Source organism: Myotis yumanensis, unplaced genomic scaffold, assembly GCF_028538775.1.
Source record: "Myotis yumanensis isolate MYYU_CA2020_CCGP unplaced genomic scaffold, mMyoYum1.0.hap1 SCAF_16, whole genome shotgun sequence".
Taxonomy (NCBI): Eukaryota; Metazoa; Chordata; class Mammalia; order Chiroptera; family Vespertilionidae; genus Myotis; species Myotis yumanensis.
Window position 1 is genome coordinate 29,659,181 of NW_027223767.1, and position 19,066 is coordinate 29,678,246.

The 19,066-nt window shown below is 43.4% G+C and overlaps 1 protein-coding gene across 1 annotated transcript; it reads right to left on the minus strand.

Moving 5' to 3' along the window:
• Positions 1-8,279: 8,279 nt before the first annotated feature.
• Positions 8,280-10,968, minus strand: LOC138994276 (C-C motif chemokine 4-like). The gene is made up of 3 exons (XM_070394080.1): positions 10,833-10,968; positions 9,164-9,275; positions 8,280-8,757 (listed from the first exon to the last, which is right to left on the minus strand). Exons 1-3 carry the CDS (start codon positions 10,927-10,929, stop codon positions 8,631-8,633), a joined length of 336 nt encoding a protein of 111 aa, XP_070250181.1. The 5' UTR covers positions 10,930-10,968; the 3' UTR covers positions 8,280-8,630.
• Between the last annotated feature and the right edge of the window lie 8,098 nt (positions 10,969-19,066).

Below are 19,066 nucleotides of genomic sequence, written 5' to 3' on the forward strand. Positions count from 1 at the left end.
ATAAGCTCCTATGTGATCTGGCCCCCTGTTGGCTCTCTGTTTTCATGTCCTACTACTCCCCCTCACTCACTCTGCTTCAGTTATGCAGGCTGACCCAGATTTCTGTTCCCTCTGCTTGGACCACTCTTCCCTCAAATATCTGTATTACTTTATCCCTAACCTCCTCTAAAGTTATCTTTTCATTAAGTCTTTCTGGGACCTCTAAAATTATAATCTCCCCCTGCCCAAATTTCTTTATTTTTCTCTTGTGTACTTAACATACTACATGTTTTACTTCACAATCTTTTATTTTATTTTATTTTATTTTTAAGTCTATATTTTATTGATTTTTTACAGAGAGGAAGGGAGAGGGACAGAGAGTTAGAACATCGATGAGAGAGAAACATCGATCAGCTGCCTCCTGCACACTCCCTACTGGGGATGTTCCCGCAACCAAGGTACATGCCCTTGACTGGAATCGAACCTGGGACCCTTGAGTCTGCAGGCCGAGGCTCTATCCACTGAGCCAAACCAGTTAGGGCAAAATCTCTTAATATTTGTATCATCTGGAACATAACTCCATGAGAGCAGGGATTTTTGCGTCTTTGTTTACTGTGGTTTCCCTGGTGACTAGCATATGGTAGGGTCTTAGTCTAGGTTACCCTGAAAGCAGAGCATGAGCACTAGGTAAATTGGGAAGTATTCCTAGGAGCAGGAGTAAGGGAGTCAACCAGTTGTGCGGATTAGTGCTTGATTCTATTGAGATTTTTGAAGAGCCTTATGAATGCATCTCAGAATATTTTGCCTGGGGAAAGAAAGGGGAAGCATTTTTCTCTTGGTTTTCATCTCTATGGTATTTAGAAAATGTGGAAACTTCGACCGCCTCCATTCTCATCAAGCAGTGGGGTCTATATTTTCTTTTGACACAGAGAGAGCTAGTGACTATTATTCAATCATGTGACCACTGAAGCTAGGTTGGGAAAGCCATGGAGCTTCAACCTTCATCACTGGAATACTCACTCACTTTTGGAACTCTAGCTACCATGTAAGAAGACTGACTAGCTTGAGACCGCCATGCTGTGAGGAAGCCCAAACCACATGCAGGTGTTCTGATAGATGGTCCCACATGAGCATAGCCTTTAAATCATCCCAGCCTAGGTTCCAGGCAGAGGAGTGAGGAAGCCTCTAGAACTGTAGTGCTTCTTCATGCAACAACTACCGGTCACATGAGGTTACTGAGCACTTTAAATGGGGCTAGTCTAACTCTTGAAACAAATGAAAAAAATAGAAAGCCTCAGTAAAGAAATAGAAAGTGAGAAGTAGGAGATATAAAGAAGGACTAAATGGAAATCATAGAACTGGTAATACCATAACCAAAATAAATTGTTCAATGGGTGGATACAGAGAAAATAGAAACAGAACAATAGAAATCACCAAATATTAATAACAGAAAATAGACACCCCTCCCCCAAAAAATGACCAGATATATGATTTGTAAAGTATCCCCATTCCACTGGTTGCCTTGTCACTCTGTTGACTGTGTCCTTTGATGTACAAAAGTTTTAAGTTTGATGTAGTCTCATGTGTTGATTTTTGCTCCAGTTGTTTGTGCTCTCGGTGTCATGTCTATTTTTATTTCTTACAATAAATGTGCATCTACAATTAATTCAAAATAAAAAGTATACTTAAAATAGAAAAGAAATAAATGGGGCTAATCTAAATTAAGATGTTCTGAAGGCACAAACTACATCCTGGGTTTCAAAGATTTAGTACTCACCCCGCCCCTCCAAAAAAGTTGTTAACATGTCTCCTTTTTTATATTGAATACATGCAAAAATGATAATATTTTGGATATATTGTGTTAGAGAAAATATATTATTAAAATTGATTTTATCTGTTTCTTTTTACTTTTTTAATGTGGTTATGAGGAAATTTAAAGTTACATATATGACTTCATATTATTTATATTGGACAGCATTGTTCTGGGTGATTCACCATCTTTTGGAGTCACTCCTTGCCACCTGTGTTTTCCCAGGTGAGACCCCAGGCATCATGGAGCAGACAAGCCATCCCTACTGTGCCCTGTATGGATTTCTGTCTCATAGAATTTGTGAGTAGAATAAAATAGTTGTTATCTTATACCATTAAGGTTTGGGTGATTGGTTACACAGCAATAGATGATGGGAGCAACCCATCCTTGTCCAATGGTGGATCACAGGTATAATTTCCTGGCAATTTTGCTTTGCTCATGCATGTGTGTTGTGTTCTTGCAGGTGTTCCACATCATAGGATCAGAGGAGCCCCAGTCAGGAAGTTAGAGTTATGAAGGACAGGCTGAAGCAAGACACCTGCACAAAGCTTATGTAAATCTAAAAGAGTGATGACTGAGCATGTGGATGAGGTAAGGTCAAAAGATATGAATGATACAGTCCATCCCTTGCTTCCCTCCCATATATTTGTGCCTTTGTTTTGTCAAATCCAGTAGAAAGCCTCCTTCAGATAGTTTTATTAGTTCTTTCAGGTTAAATGGAACCCTACACTAGTGCATCATCATTGTCCCCATCCTTCCCAGGAACCTAGCAGAGCCTACTCCAACTTAATCCAGCAAAGCCTAATGTTGCAGGGATGGAACCACAAATAGATCAAGGGGAATCATGGAGAGAGGGACCAATCCTACATTAATTCCTTGGTTCCTATATGTTCTAGTTACTGGGGACATGGCATCATCTATCGCAGTAGTTCTCAACCTTCCTAATGCCGCGACCCTTTAATACAGTTCCTCATGTTGTGGTGACCCCCAACCATAAAATTATTTTCGTTGCTACTTCATAACTATAATTTTGCTACTGTTATGAGTAATTATGCAAATATGTTATATTCAGGTTGTATTTTCATTGTTACAAATTGATCATAATTAAAGCATAGTGATTAATCACAAAAACAATATATAATTATATATGTGTTTTCTTCTGGTCTTAGGCGACCCCTGTGAAAGGGTGGTTCGACCCCCAAAGGGGTCTCAACTCACAGCTTGAGAACCGCTGATCTATGGGCTTTTAGTTTAGTGCATATATTGCATTGTGGAGAGTCTCAATCCTGAAGTTTGTTGTCTTCTTAGCTAAATTATTCATACCACACCATTTTCTTGGTCTGGCTGCTTCTGGGTGATTAAGTACATAGTAATACCAGTGGATCCCATATGCCCACTGACTCATCTCATTTGCTATGAAATGGAACATTTTGCCTGAGGCAGGGTTGTGCAAACACCATACTATCCGTAAATCTTACCAGCTGGCAGAGGCACTGAGGTTGGATTGTTCTCTCTTGCAGGATTGTTTTCTCAAGATACTCAGCATGTCTCTCTTTGAGGGGAGGGGCCTTATTGAGACTTGACATCTCTGCTGCTGGAAGGTTAGACATTCAGTAGTGGCAATAGTTAAGTTGCCTTGATGAGAGAAATCCCATACTGTTGGTACCATGTGTAGCCTCCATCCTTGTCACTATTGTGCCTCTGCACAACCTCATTGCATTTAGCACTGTTGTGGCTGAGGGCAGAGGCTGGCTGACATCCACAGGACAAGTCACAGATTTCCTCCTTCGCTGTAATGCCCTCCACTTTAGTCATGAGTGCTTGTTCAGTACTTCCAGGTTGCACATGCCCGAGTATTGAGCAGATTCCTGTAGGCATTCTATATCTCAGCATCAGAGAATCTCTGATACAGGAAAAGAGGGGTATGCATGATGGCCAAAGTAAAGTGCCGTCAGATGATATCTACATGGAGCTGGACAAACTGTGTGCAGAACTTGCTGAGGTGGTGGCCAGAGCAGGAGATGAGGTGAAAGAATGGAAGTGGTATACAGAGGTGTCTGACACAGCACTGAATACTTGCTTGTTCAGTGAAAGAAAAAATGAAGGAACAAATGTCTGATTTCACAATATACTTACTGCCATTTCTTGACTTCCCCAATGTAGAAAACATTTTGTAAGTGTGTTTGTGTACTTCCTGAGTCTTTTTAAAAAAATAAATCTTTATTGTTCAGATTGCTACAGTTGTTCCTCTTTTTCCCCCCATAGCTCCCCTCTACCCAGTTCGCACCCCACCCTCTCCCTTTACCCCCCTCCCCCACTGTCCTCATCCATAGGTGTACGATTTTTGGCCAGACTCTTCCGGCACCCACCACACTCCCTTACCCCTGAGAATTGTCAGTGCACTCCCTTTCTATGGCCCTGATTCTATTCTATTCACCAGTTTATTCTGTTTGTCAGTTTTTTTATTCACTTGATTTTTAGATTCACTTGTTGATAGATATGTATTTGTTGTCACTTTGTTGTTCATAATTTTTATCCTTACCTTTTTCTTCTTCTTCCTCTTCTTAAAGAATACCCTTCAGCATTTCATATAATAATGGATTGGCAGTCATGAACTCCTTTAGCTATTGCTTGTCTGTGAAGCTCTTTATCTGACCTTCAATTCTGAATGATAGCTTTGCTGGGTAGAGTAATCTTAGCTGTAGGTTCTTGCTATTCATCACTTTGAATATTTCTTGCCACTCCCTTCTGGCCTGCATAGTTTGTGTTGAGAAATCAGCTGACAATCCTATGGGTACTCCCTTGTAGGTAACTAACTGTTTTTTCTCTTGCTGCTTTTAAGATTCTCTCTTTGTCTTTTGCTCTTGGCATTTTAATTATGATGTGTCTTGGTGTGGTCTTCTTTGGATTCCTCTTGTTTGGGGTTCTCTGCACTTCCTGGACTTGTAAGTCTTTTTCTTTCACCAGCTAGGGGAAGTTTTCTGTCATTATTTCTTCAAATAGGTTTTCAATATCTTGCTCTCTCTCTTCTTCTAGCACCCCTATAATTTGGATGTTGGTACTCTTGAAGTTGCTCCAGAGGCTCCTTGCACTATCGTCATATTTTTGTATTCTTTTTTTCCTCTTGCTTTTCCGGTTGGGTGTTTTTTGCTTCTTCGTATTTCAAGGGGCAAAGCAGATTCTTGGGACCTTCTAGTGTGCTGTTGGATCTCTGTACATTATTCTTTATTTCAGTCAGTGTATGCTTAATTTCTAATTGGTCCTTTTTTATTTCTTTGAAGGTCTCACTATATTTCTCAGAGGTTTCTAGAATATTCTTTGGTAACCTTATAACTGTGGTTTTGAACTCTATATCCAGTAGTTTGCTTTCCTCCATTTCTTTCATTTGTGACCTGTTTCTTTGTCTCCACATTTTGGCTGCTTCCCTGTGTTGATAGAGTAGCTTTGTGTGCTAGGTGTCCTATAGAGCCCAGTGGCTCAGCCTCCCCAATTACCTGAGGTGGACACTCTCAGTGCACCCCTTGTCGGCTGTGTGCACAGTCTTGTTGTAGTTAAGCCTTGATTGCTGTTGGTATTACTGGGAAGAACTGACTCCAGGTCAGTTGGCTGTGAGGACCAGTTGTGTCTCCAATGGGAGAACTTCTGTGCTGGAGACACCCTTATGGGTCAGGGCTTGCTTCAGTGGGGCTTTGGCACTCACTGAGTCTGCCTGTTATGGATATGAAGAGATGTAATCTGGATGGTCTCACTCTGACCACTGGGAAGACTGCTTCTTGGATCTACAAGGAGGTGCAAAGTTAGCCACTGCCTGATGCCAGCCAGCAGGAGCTACAGAGAGATCTGCAGATTCCTCCTCTTTGTTTGGGGTTTGGAGGTCCCCAGATGAGGCGCAGCTGTGAAGTAATGCAGACTGCTGAGGAGCCTTAGGCCTTCTTTTAGAAGCTCTGGGGTTCTCTGATCCAGCTGCAGTTTAACAGGTTTTTAGGTGGAGAAAGGCCAGACCATTAGTATGCAAAAGCCCTTGGGTAGGGTTATAAATTGGGTGGGGCGAGTTCTCAGGGAATCACCAGGGTGGAGCAAACTGCAATGGCTGCTAGTCTGCTTTGCCTTGGAGAGGTCCTGGGGTCTGTGTCCCACGGCCCCGTGCAGGAACAATGAACGCCTCAGGCACCTCTGCGAGAAAGCTGCCCTCATGTTTCGGCCCGATGCCAGACAGTACAGTTTCTCTCCGTATGAGTCTGGGTGCCCAAATTCTTGCTTGGAACTGGATTTCAGAGCAGTCAAGAGCTTGTATCTCCCTCCCGATTGAAAAAGACAGCAGCATACCCAGCTGCCAGCTTCTTTCGTGCACCTCCGTACCTCTGCACTTCCACACTTCTGCACCTCCTACCCAACTCAGTGTGCTTTTCTCTTTCCTTCTAGTTCCAGAATTTCCACTCTGCCAGCCTTCCTGTGGTTCTGGATGATATTTGTTTTGTTTTTTAGTTGTAGTAGTTTTAATGTGGTTGTGCATGGCAGCAAGTTCAGGTGTTTACCTATGCCGCCATCTTGGTGGTCTCCTTATCCATTCTTTCTGTCATTTCTGAGTGCCTACTGCAGACCGAGCACTGCTCTAGGTGTAAGGAATACAATGGTAGTCAGACACGAAGCTCTCTGCCTTCGCCCAGCTTACAGCCCAGTGGGGGAGACAAACAACAAATGAACTAACATATGTCGTTGCTGACAAGTGCCATGAAGACAAATAAAGCAGGCTAAGGAGACAGACTGGAATGTGGGTGCTGCTTTAGATGGGGTCAAGGGGGTCAGAGAAGGCTTATCTGACAAGGTGACATGCAAACAGAGATGAGAGTTCCATGAGACAGGCAGCCACATGGACATCCAGGGAAGAGCATGCTAGGCAGAAAGGATAGCGAGTGCAAAGGCCCTGGGGCAGGGAGCATGTTTGGCAGGTTCCTGGAATAGCAAGGAAGCTGATACAGCTGGACTGGGAGAGTAGGTGAGAAGCCCCTGGTCTTTAGAACTCATCTTGCACATCCTTTGCTCTGAGAAGCCACCACCATCAGTCCCAGGCTGGCAGAGGAACCCTGAGCTGCTCTGTCATCATCTGGCCCATGGTGTGTATCATTAACATGTGTGGACCACAATCACTGAATGAACAGCGCAGCCCACTCAGGCTCATTAATACTATTGGTGTCTTCTCCTTGAAACCGTGAACTCCTCAAGCATAGAAACGGGTCTTCTGCATCAGGGTCCCCAGCGCCTGGCTCTGCAATCTCAAGCAGAGAGCATCATCTTTAAGCAACCAGAGTCTTTCCCAGCCAAGAGGTCACCTGAGATGTGCAGGTGAGTCCCCCAGGGAGCCACCAGCAGTGAGATTCACAGACAAGACCTCCTGAGATCAAAGGGCATCGCGCCGTCGCTGCCGGGGGTGGGAGCGCTGCCGGGAATGAACTTTTGATTGATGCTTTATATACTATTGATTAGGCCACAAACTTTGTGCACTTACATGTTAACTGGTAGATTTTTGTCCAGCACAGATGCAAATGTGTGTGTGTGTTTTTCGGTAGAAAAGATAATTGCAAAAGTTGCAGTTATATTGGAATATTGAATATTACTTTATTTTTCTCCAAGATAACCAAATTTCAGAATGCCACCCCCAACTAACTGTATAAATCTCTGTTCCTCAGATGATAATAGAATCAGTTTTATGGTTCCCTAAATAATAGGTTAAGTACATCTTTGACATATATGCAATCTGTCAAATTTGAATGAGTCATGTTGTTTTTTTAAAAATATATTTTATTGATTTTTTACAGAGAGGAAGGGAGAGAGAGAGAGAGTTAGAAACATCGATGAGAGAGAAACATCGATCAGCTGCCTCCTGCACATCTCCTACTGGGGATGTGCCCGCAACCCAGGTACATGTCCTTGACCAGAACCGAACCTGGGAACCTTGAGTCCGCAGGCCGACGCTCTATCCACTGAGATAAATTGGTTTGGCTGAATTAGTGATGTCTTTAAAATTTTTATTTATTTTTTAAATTCTTACTTGCTATTTTTTCCCATTGACAGTGGAAAGGAGGTGGGGAGGGAAGAGAGATGAGAGAGAGAGAGAGAGAGACAGACAGACAGACAGACAGACACACATCAATATGGGAGAGATGCATCGACTCATTGCCACCCACATGCACCCCATCAGGGTCAGGATCAAACCTGCAAAACAGGTACTGCTGTTGACTGGAAGTTAAAACTAAGACCTTTTGGTGTGAGGGCCTACATTCTAACCATTGAGCAACGCTGGCCAGGGCTGATCATGTTTGTAACTTCTTAAAAAATGATAATCTGATGTCTCATTTTGAAAAACACAAATCCAAAGTTCAGCAATTCCTGCATTGCGTTTTCCTCTCAAAGGTCAAGTGACATTAAATTGGATACGTTTTATTTTTTTAATATATATATTTATTTTAATATATTTTTATTGATTTCAGAGTGTAAGGGAGAGGGAGAGAGAGATAGAAACATTAATGATGAGAAAGAATCATTGATTGGCTGCCTCCTGCACACCCCGCACTGGTGATCAAGCCCACAACCTGGGCATGTGCCCTTGACTGGAATTGAACCTGGAACCCTTCAGTCCACAGGCCGATGCTCTATCCACTGAGCCAAACCAGCTAGGGCTGGATGCGTTTTATTAATACACAGCTTTTATAACCAGAATAGAATAGTAATTCTTGCTTTTGAAAAAATAATTCAGGCCAAGAAGCTCCCAGGAGGTGAGGAAAGAGAGAATGGAGATGCGTGGCTGGGACCTAGTATCCCTTCTTAATAGTCAACAATTTGCTCAGTAGCTCAAATGAATCCTGCTCAGGTTCTCCAGAGCCTGATCCTGCTTCAGCTTCGTTACACAATCCTGAACGTCTGCATTATTGGGGTTGGCACAGACACGCTGCCCCCTTTTGGTTTTGAACCTGGGAAACAAGGAAGAGAAAGGTTACACATTGAGGAGGGTTCTGCAAATAGAGATGGGGAGACCCATCTTCCCGGCCCTTCAGATTCTCCACTCAGCCCAGCTTGTTCCTTTCTCTGCTGCAGGCACTCAGGGTGTCTCCTCTCTGAGACGCTCCCTCAGCCCGTGAGACTTCCTTAGTGACTCATGGGAGTTTCCTGGTGCAGACCTGCTCCTGCTCTCTCCTTCCTTTCCTAGCTTCCATCTTCAATGGGAACATGTCATATCTGATGCTCTGCAGGATCAGGATAAGAATGAGGACACAGCCTCCCTTGACCTTGAAGGGTCCAGAGGATGTGACTTTTATGGGCATCCATCCATCATCAGGTCCCTCCTCCCAAGATATGGCTGGTATGCTTGGCACTTACATGACAGCAGGCTGGGAGCACCCTCTGCTAATTACAAAGTAACTTTCCATGAATCTGCATCGGATTTTCCGTGGTGTATAGGACGGGCAGCAGTGCGGAGGATGGTGAAAGCCTGTAGTAAGAGAAAAGGCAGTCTTTGGAAAAGACTATTTCCGTTCCTCCTTCCCTCCAAAGTACTGGGAGGGTGAGAAGGCACAGGGCTCAAAGGGCGTGTTTTCCTCCTCTACAGCATTTGCTGGCATCTCCTTGCTTCACACTTCCCTGGGTTGAGTTGTGTCTGAGGCACCCAGGCCAAGGACACAACAGGGCCAGGACCATTTCTCCCAGAAGTGGAAGGGTTTGATGCGTGCAGGGGGCATCAGAGAGCACCCTCCCTGGTAGGTGAGCCCTCTCCAGGACAGGCAGGAGGAACAGAGGTCATCTATGGAGGAGGGACCCATGGCCCAATCTGATCTTCCCTGTAGATGTTCACCATCCTCAGCACCCTTTCTCTTCCCCATGTCCTCTAAACAAGGAGAATGAAGCCACTGAGCAGATCTGTACTCACCAGCCGCTTTTAAATATATGCCACTACTAAACATTTACCTTCTTTTAAAAAAAACAACACATAAGTGTTTTCATTGATTTTTAGAACGAGAGAAAGGAAGAGGGATAGAGAGAAAGAAACTCTGATGAGAGAGAAGCTGCACAGGCACTACTGGGGATTGAGTCCGCAACCTGGGGATCTGCCCTGATGCAGAATTGAACCAGTGACCTAATGGTTTCTGGGTCAATGCCCAACTGCTGACTTAGACTGGCCAGGCTCATTTACCGGGAGAGTCCGATAGGGGATTCAACTGATGTATCTCCATGCTTGGTTCTATTTGGGAGAAACAGACAAGAAGGAAAGAGAAGTCCGTGGGAGACAGCAGTGTCTAAGTATCTCTACCTACGTCATTTCTCAGTCTAACTCCATCCCCTAGACTGGGAATTGAACCCGTGACCCATCTCTCCGAGGACCAAAGCTCTAACCATTGAGAAAACTAGCCAGGGCTATATTACCTTTGTAAAACCTGAAAGATTCTGCATTCCAAAATACATCTAGACCAGTGGTTTCCATCCTCTGTTTGGCCATGCCCCACCTAAGCATCTCTAAAATCCTGATGCCAGGATCTTAAAGATGATTCAATGTATTAATATCTATAATACAATTAGAGCAGTGCCTGCTTGTACATAGTCAGTGCTAGATACTAGTTTTTAAATACAGAATGATGAGGTGGACTTAGGTGAGTCACTTGTCCAGATTGTCTCATTTCTTCTTCAAAATGATAGTTTCACTCTACATGGTATATAATAGTTCTAACGTAGGGTTCTATGCTTCTTTCTCCAGATTTATAATTTTAGTACAGTTCTTTTGATCTTCTACATATAGTCCTATATCAGCTAAGAGAAAGTATCAAATAATTCTGGCCATGAAAAGGGAGAGAATTGTTTCCCCAAATGGAACCAATCTTCTGTATGTGGGTTTTCCCAAGGACAAAAGCTGCAGAAAAGGGTCTATACCTACTGCTACTGCTTTTAAACAAGTGCCAGATTCACCTCTATGTTGCAGGAGAGTGTCCCTCTGTGTCCTTCCTAACTGCAAGTTACCGTTCAGTTGGTCCCCAGTGAGAAGGCTTATGGAGCTCACCATCATCCCAGGATTCATGGGCCAGGGATCCATGGGCAGGAGATCCAAGGGTAGCAGCAAGGATGAGGAAGGAGAGAGCAGCTGCAGAGACCTTCATCTCCCCAGTGTGCAGACAGTGCTGGCCTGAGGATCCTGGGCTCTTTCCTCCTTGACGCCCTGGACCCAGCTCTGCCCTTGTATTTATAAGAGGAGGATCAGGACGTCACAGGGCAGAAGAATGCTATTCTTTGGCTATACCATCAACAACAGGTAATTCTAAAAAAGGGAACAAGCCAGGGAATGCAATAGGAAGTTGAGGAAACAATGATCTGGGGCTTTCCCTACTGCCCAATGGATATAGGTAAGAGTATCAAAATTGGTAACAAGGACCTTAGCCAAGACAGGAATTGAGACCATGTGAGAGGAGCTCTCACATCCTATGTGGATCATGAAAGTCCTATAGGCAGAATGTTAACAATTTACTGAGCTGTGTGGTTAAAACAGCCTCTCCCCCATAACTTCCCCTTCCTTTCGGTAAAGGAACTACTTTCTTCTTACTTTCTCTTTGTAACGGTCATGTAAGTATATACTAGAGTGCAATCTTTACTTTTTCCCAACTTTTTTTGCAGAAAGAATATGTAGTTGACTTTTTGTTTACAATCAACAAGAGTGACCGTATTTTATTAAAGATCCTTCCTTAGATTTAATTAATCTTCTAAATCAGAGTTCTCCCCTCAGGAATTAACTACTTTCAAGTGCACAAAGAGCCTATTATCAGGGATGATCAGTAGAAGGAATGCTCTAATGTGTAAACATGGTTGTGTGACTCCTCACATAGAATCTGTACCCTGGACTCCTCTCTCTGTTTCACATCCCACATCCAATCCATTACCAAATATGTTGGCTTTTCTTTTGAAAAATGTGTCCAGCATCTTATTATTTCTTACCACCTCCACTCTCCACCTGGTCCAAGCCATCCTTGCCTCTCACTAAGATTCTGTTTTTGCACCTCTTAAGTTCATTCTGCACATTGCAACCATAGTGAGTTTATTTAAAAAGAAGTTAGATTAATTCAATCCTGTTTGAAACCCTCCAATGGCTTTTCTTTAAATATATTTTATTGAGTTTTTACAGAGAGTAAGGGAGAGAGATAGAGAGTTAGAAACATCGATGAGAGAGAAACATGGATCAGCTGCCTCCTACACACCTCCTTCGGGGGATGTGCCCGCAACCAAGGTACATGCCCTTGACAGGAATCGAACCTGGGACCTTTCAGTCCACAGGCCGACTCTCTATCCACTGAGCCAAACCGGTTACAGCCCTCCAATGGCTTTTTAAAAAAATATGTATTTTTATTGATTTCAGAGAGGAAGGGAAAGGGAGAGAGATTGAAACATCAATAATGAGAGAGAATAATTGATTGGCTACCTCCTGCAGGCCCCCCTCCCCTTACCTCCCAGGATTGAGCCTGAACCCCAGGCATGTGCCCTGACATGGAATCGAACCATGACCTCCTGGTTCATAGGTCAACACTCAGCCACTGAGCCACATTGGCTGGACCTCCAATGGCTTTTTGATTCCACTCAGTGTAAAGCCCGATTCTTATACATAATTATAAGCCCCTGTGTGATCTGATCCCTGTTTGCTCTCTACTATAAGCTCCTATGTGATCTGGTCCCTGTTGGCTCTCTGTTTTCATGTCCTACTACTCCCCCTCACTCACTCTGCTTCAGTTATGCAGGCTGACCCAGATTTCTGTTCCCCCTGCTTGGACCACTCTTCCATCAAATATCTGTATTACTTTATCCCTAACCTCCTCTAAAGTTATCTTTTCAGTAAGTCTTTCTGGGACCTCTAAAATTATAATCTCCCCCTGCCCAAGTTTCTTTATTTTTCTCCTGTGTATTTAACATACTACATGTTTTACTTCACAATCTTTTAATATTTGTATCTTCTAGAACATAACTCTATGATTGCAGGGATTTTTGCGTCTTTGTTTACTGTGGTTTCCCTGGTAACTAGCATATGTTAGGGTCTTAGTCTAGGTTCCCCTGAAAGCAGAGCATGAGCACTAGGTAAATTGGGAAGTATTCCTAGGAGCAGGAGTAAGGGAGTCAACCAGTTGTGCGGATTAGTGCTTGATTCTATTGAGATTTTTGAAGAGCCTTATGAATGCATCTCAGAATATTTTGCCTGGGGAAAGAAAGGGGAAGCATTTTTCTCTTGGTTTTCATCTCTGTGGTATTTAGAAAATGTGGAAACTTCGACCGCCTCCATTCTCATCAAGCAGTGGGGTCTATATTTTCTTTTGACACAGAGAGAGCTAGTGACTATTATTCAATCATGTGACCACTGAAGCTAGGTTGGGAAAGCCATGGAGCTTCAACCTTCATCACTGGGATACTCACTCACTCTTGGAACTCTAGCTTCCATGTAAGAAGACTGACTAGCTTGAGACTGCCATACTATGAGCAAGCCCAAACCACATGCAGGTGTTCTGATAGACGGTCCCACATGAGCATAGCCTTTAAATCATCCCAGCCTAGGTTCCAGGCAGAGGAGTGAGGAAGCCTCTAGAACTGTAGTGCTGCTTCATGCAACAACTGGTTACATGAGGTTACTGAGCACTTTAAATGGGGCTAGTCTAACTCTTGAAACAAATGAAAAAAATAGAAAGCCTCAGTAAAGAAATAGAAAGTGAGAAGTAGGAGATATAAAGAAGAACTAAATGGAAATCATAGAACTGGTAATACCATAACCAAAATAAAATGTTCAATGGGTGGGTACAGAGAAAATAGAAACAGAACAATAGCAATCACCAAATATGAATAACAGAAAACAGACACCCCCCCCAAGAAAATGACCAGATATATGATTTCTAAATTTTCCCCATTCCACTGGTTTCCTTGTCACTCTGTTCACTGTGTCTTTTGATGTACAAAAGTTTTAAGTTTGATGTAGTCTCATGTGTTTATTTTTGTTTCAGTTGTTTGTGCTCTCGGTGTCATGTCTATTTTTATTTCTTACAATGAATGTGCATCTGCAATTAATTCAAAATAAATAGTATACTTAAAATTGAAAAGAAATTAATGGGGCTAATCTAAATTACGATGTTCTGAAGGCACAAACTACATCCTGGGTTTCAAAGATTTAGTACTCTCCCCATCCCCCGCAAAAAAGTTGTTAACATGTCTCCTTTTTTATATTGAATACATACAAAAATAATAATATTTTGGATATATAGTGTTAGAGAAAATATATTATTAAAATTGATTTTATCTGTTTCTTTTTACTTTTTTAATGCGGTTATGGGAAATTTAAAGTTACATATATGACTGCATATTATTTATAATGGACAGCACTGTTCTGGGTGATTCCCCATTCATTGGAGTCACTCCTTGCCACCTGTGTTTTTCCAGGTGAGACACCAGGCATCATGCAGCAGAGACAAGACATCCCTACTGTGCCCTGTATGGATTTCTGACTCATAGAATTTGTGAGTAGAACAAAATAGTTGTCATTTTATACCATTAGGCTTTGGGTGGTTGGTTACACAGCATAGATGATGGGAACAACCTTTCATTGGCCAATGGTGGATCACTGGTATAATTTCCTCGCACTCCTGCTTTGCTCATGCGTGTGTGTTGTGTTCTTGCAGGTGTTCCACATCACAGGATCAGAGGAGCCCCAGTCAGGAAGTTAGAGTTATGAAGGACAGGCTGAAGCAAGACACTTGCACAAAGCTTATGTAAATCTAAAAGAGTGATGACTGAGCTTGTGGCTGAGGTAAGGGGTAGGGTCAAAAGATATGAATGTTACAGTTCATCCCTTGCTTCCCTCCCATATGTCTGTGCCTTTGTTTTGTCAAATCCATTAGAAAGCCTCCTTCAGATGGTTTTATTAGTCCTTTCAGGTTAAATGGAACCCTATACTCGTGCATCATCATTGTCCCCATCCTTCCCAGGAACCTAGCAGAGCCTACTCCAGCTTAATCCAGCAAAGCCTAATGTTGCAGGGATGGGAGCCACAAATAGATCAAGGGGAATCATGGAGAGAGGGACCAATCCTACATTAATTCCTTGGTTCCTATATGTTCTAGTTACTGGGGACATGGCATCATCTATCGCGGTAGTTCTCAACCTTCTTATTGCGCGACCCTTTAATACAGTTCCTCATGTTGTGGTGACCCCCAACCATAAAATTATTTTCATTGCTACTTCATAACTATAATTTTGCTACTGTTATGAATAATTATGCAAATATGTGATATGCAGGTTGTATTTTCATTGTTACAAATTGAACATAATTAAAGCATAGTAATTAATCACAAAGACAATATATAATTATATATGTTTTCTGATGGTCTTAGGCGACCCCTGTGAAAGGGTGGTTCGACCCCCAAAGGGGTCTCGACTCACAGCTTGAGAACCGCTGATCTATGGGCTTTTAGTTTAGTGCATATATTGCATTGTGGAGAGTCTCAATCCTGAAGTTTGTTGTCTTCTTAGCTAAATTATTCATACCACACCGTTTTCTTGGTCTGGCTGCTTCTGGGTGATTAAGTACATAGTAATACCAGTGGATCCCATATGCCCACTGACTCATCTCATTTGCTATGAAATGGAACATTTTGCCTGAGGCAGGGTTGTGCAAACACCATACTATCCGCAGATCTTACCAACTGGCAGAGGCACTGAGGTTGGATTGTTCTCTCTTCCAGGATTGTTTTCTCAAGATACTCAACATGTCTCTCTTTGAGGGGAGGGGCCTTATTGAGACTTGACATCTCTGCTGCTGGAAGGTTAGACATTCATTAGTGGCAATAGTTAAGTTGGCCTTGATGAGAGAAATCCCATACTGTTGGTACCATGTGTAGCCTCCCTCCATGTCACTATTGTGTCTCTGCACAACCTCATTGCATTTAGCACTGTTGTGGCTGAGGGCAGAGGCTGGCTGACATCCACAGGACAAGTCACAGATTTCCTCCTTCGCTGTAATGCCCTCCACTTTAGTCATGAGTGCTTGTTCAGTACTTCCAGGTTGCACATGCCCGAGTATTGAGCAGATTCCTGTAGGCATTCTATATCTCAGCATCAGAGAATCTCTGATACAGGAAAAGAGGGGTATGCATGATGGCCAAAGTAAAGTGCCGTCAGATGATATCTACATGGAGCTGGACAAACTGTGTGCAGAACTTGCTGAGGTGGTGGCCAGAGCAGGAGATGAGGTGAAAGAATGGAAGTGGTATACAGAGGTGTCTGACACAGCACTGAATACTTGCTTGTTCAGTGAAAGAAAAAATGAAGGAACAAATGTCTGATTTCACAATATATTACAGCCATTTCTTGACTTCCCCAATGTAGAAAACATTTTGTAAGTGTGTTTGTGTACTTCCTGAGTCTTTTTAAAAAAATAAATCTTTATTGTTCAGATTGCTACAGTTGTTCCTCTTTTTCCCCCCATAGCTCCCCTCCACCCAGTTCCCACCCCACCCTCTCCCTTTACCCCCCTCCCCCACTGTCCTCATCCATAGGTGTACGATTTTTGGCCAGACTCTTCCGGCACCCACCACACTCCCTTACCCCCGAGAATAGTCAGTCCACTCCCTTTCTATGGCCCTGATTCTATTCTATTCACCAGTTTATTCTGTTTGTCAGTTTTTTTATTCACTTGATTTTTAGATTCACTTGTTGATAGATATGTATTTGTTGTCACTTTGTTGTTCATAATTTTTATCCTTACCTTTTTCTTCTTCTTCCTCTTCTTAAAGAATACCCTTCAGCATTTCATATAATACTGGTTTGGCAGTCATGAACTCCTTTAGCTCTTGGTGGTAGGTTCTTGCTATTGATCACTTTGAATATTTCTTGCCACTCCCTTCTGGCCTGCATAGTTTGTGTTGAGAAATCAGCTGACAATCCTATGGGTACTCCCTTGTAGGTAACTAACTGTTTTTCTCTTGCTGCTTTTAGGATCTCTCTTTGTCTTTTGCTCTTGGCATTTTAATTATGATGTGTCTTGGTGTGGTCCTCTTTGGATTCCTTTTGTTTGGGGTTCTCTGCACTTCCTGGACTTGTAAGTCTTTTTCTTTCACCAGCTAGGGGAAGTTTTCTGTCATTATTTCTTCAAATAGGTTTTCAATATCTTGCTCTCTCTCTTCTTCTAGCACCCCTATAATTTGGATGTTGGTACTCTTGAAGTTGCTCCAGAGGCTCCTTGCACTATCGTCATATTTTTGTATTCTTTTTTTCCTCTTGCTTTTCCGGTTGGGTGTTTTTTGCTTCTTCGTATTTCAAATCTTTGACTTGATTCTTGGGACCTTCTAGTGTGCTGTTGGATCTCTGTACATTATTCTTTATTTCAGTCAGTGTATGCTTAATTTCTAATTGGTCCTTTTTTATTTCTTTGAAGGTCTCACTATATTTCTCAGAGGTTTCTAGAATATTCTTGGGTAACCTTATAACTGTGGTTTTGAACTCTATATCCAGTAGTTTGCTTTCCTCCATTTCTTTCATTTGTGACCTGTTTCTTTGTCTCCACATTTTGGCTGCTTCCCTGTGTTGATAGAGTGGCTTTGTGTGCTAGGTGTCCTATAGAGCCCAGTGGCTCAGCCTCCCCAATTACCTGAGGTGGACACTCTTAGTGCACCCCTTTGTCGGCTGTGTGCACAGTCATGTTGTAATTAAGCCTTGATTGCTGTTGGTATTACTGGGAAGAACTGACTCCAGGTCAGTTGGCTGTGAGGACCAGTTGTGTCTCCAATGGGAGAACTTCAGTGCTGGAGACACTCTTATGGGTCAGGGCTTGCTTCAGTGGGGCTTTGGCACTCACTGAGTCTGCCTGTTATGGATATGAAGAGATGTAATCTGGATGGTCTCACTCTGACCACTGGGCAGATTGCTTCTTGGATCTACAAGGAGGTGCAAAGTTAGCCACGGCCTGATGCCACCCAGCAGGAGCTACAGAGAGATCTGCAGATTCCTCCTCTTTGTTTGGGGTTTGGAGGTCCCCAGATGAGGTGCAGCTGTGAAGTAATGCAGACTGCTGAGGAGCCTTAGGCCTTCTTTTAGAAGCTCTGGGGTTCTCTGATCCAGCTACAGTTTAACAGGTTTTTAGGTGGAGAAAGGTCAGACCATTAGTATGCAAAAGCCTCTGCGCACAGCTTGGGTAGGGTTGTAAATTGGGTGGGGCGAGTTCTCAGGGAATCACCAGGGTGGAGCAAACTGCAATGGCTGCTAGTCTGCTTTGCCTTGGAGAGGTCCTGGGGTCTGTGTCCCACGGCCCCGTGCAGGAACAATGAATGCCTCAGGCACCTCTGCGAGAAAGCCGCCCTCACGTTCCAGCCCGATGCCAGACAGTACAGTTTCTCTCCGTATGAGTCTGGGTGCCCAAATTCTTGCTCGGAACTGGATTTCAGAGCAATCAGGAGCTTGTATCTCCCTCCTGATTGAAAAAGACAACAGCATACCCAGCTGCCAGCTTCTTTCATGCACCTCCGTACCTCTGCACTTCCACACTTCTGCACCTCCTACCCGACTCAATGTGCTTTTCTCTTTCGTTCTAGTTTCAGAATTTCCACTCAGCCAGCCTTCCCGTGGTTCTGGATGATATTTGTTTTGTGTTTTAGTTGTAGTTTTAATGTGGTTGTGCATGGCAGCAAGTTCAGTTGTTTACCTATCTCGCCATCGTGGTGGTCTCCTCATCCATTCTTTCTGTCATTTCTGAGTGCCTACTGCGGACCAAGCACTGCTCTAGGTGTGAGGAATCCAATGGTAGTCAGACATGAAGCTCCCTGCCTTCGCCCAGCTTACAGCCCAGTGGGGGAGACAAACAACAAATGAACTAACATATGTCGTTGCTGACAAGTGCCATGAAGACAAATAAAGCAGGCTAAGGAGACAGACTGGAATGTGGGTGCTGCTTTAGATGGGGTCGAGGGGGTCAGAGAAGGCTTATCTGACAAGGTGACATGCAAACAGAGATGAGAGTTCCATGAGACAGGCAGCCACATGGACATCCAGGGAAGAGCATGCTAGGCAGAAAGGATAGTGAGTGCAAAGGCCCTGGGGCAGGGAGCATGTTTGGCAGGTTCCTGGAATAGCAAGGAAGCTGATACAGCTGGACTGGGAGAGTAGGTGAGAAGCCCCTGGTCTTTAGAACTCATCTTGCACATCCTTTGCTCTGAGAAGCCACCACCATCAGTCCCAGGCTGGCAGAGGAACCCTGAGCTGCTCTGTCATCATCTGGCCCATGGT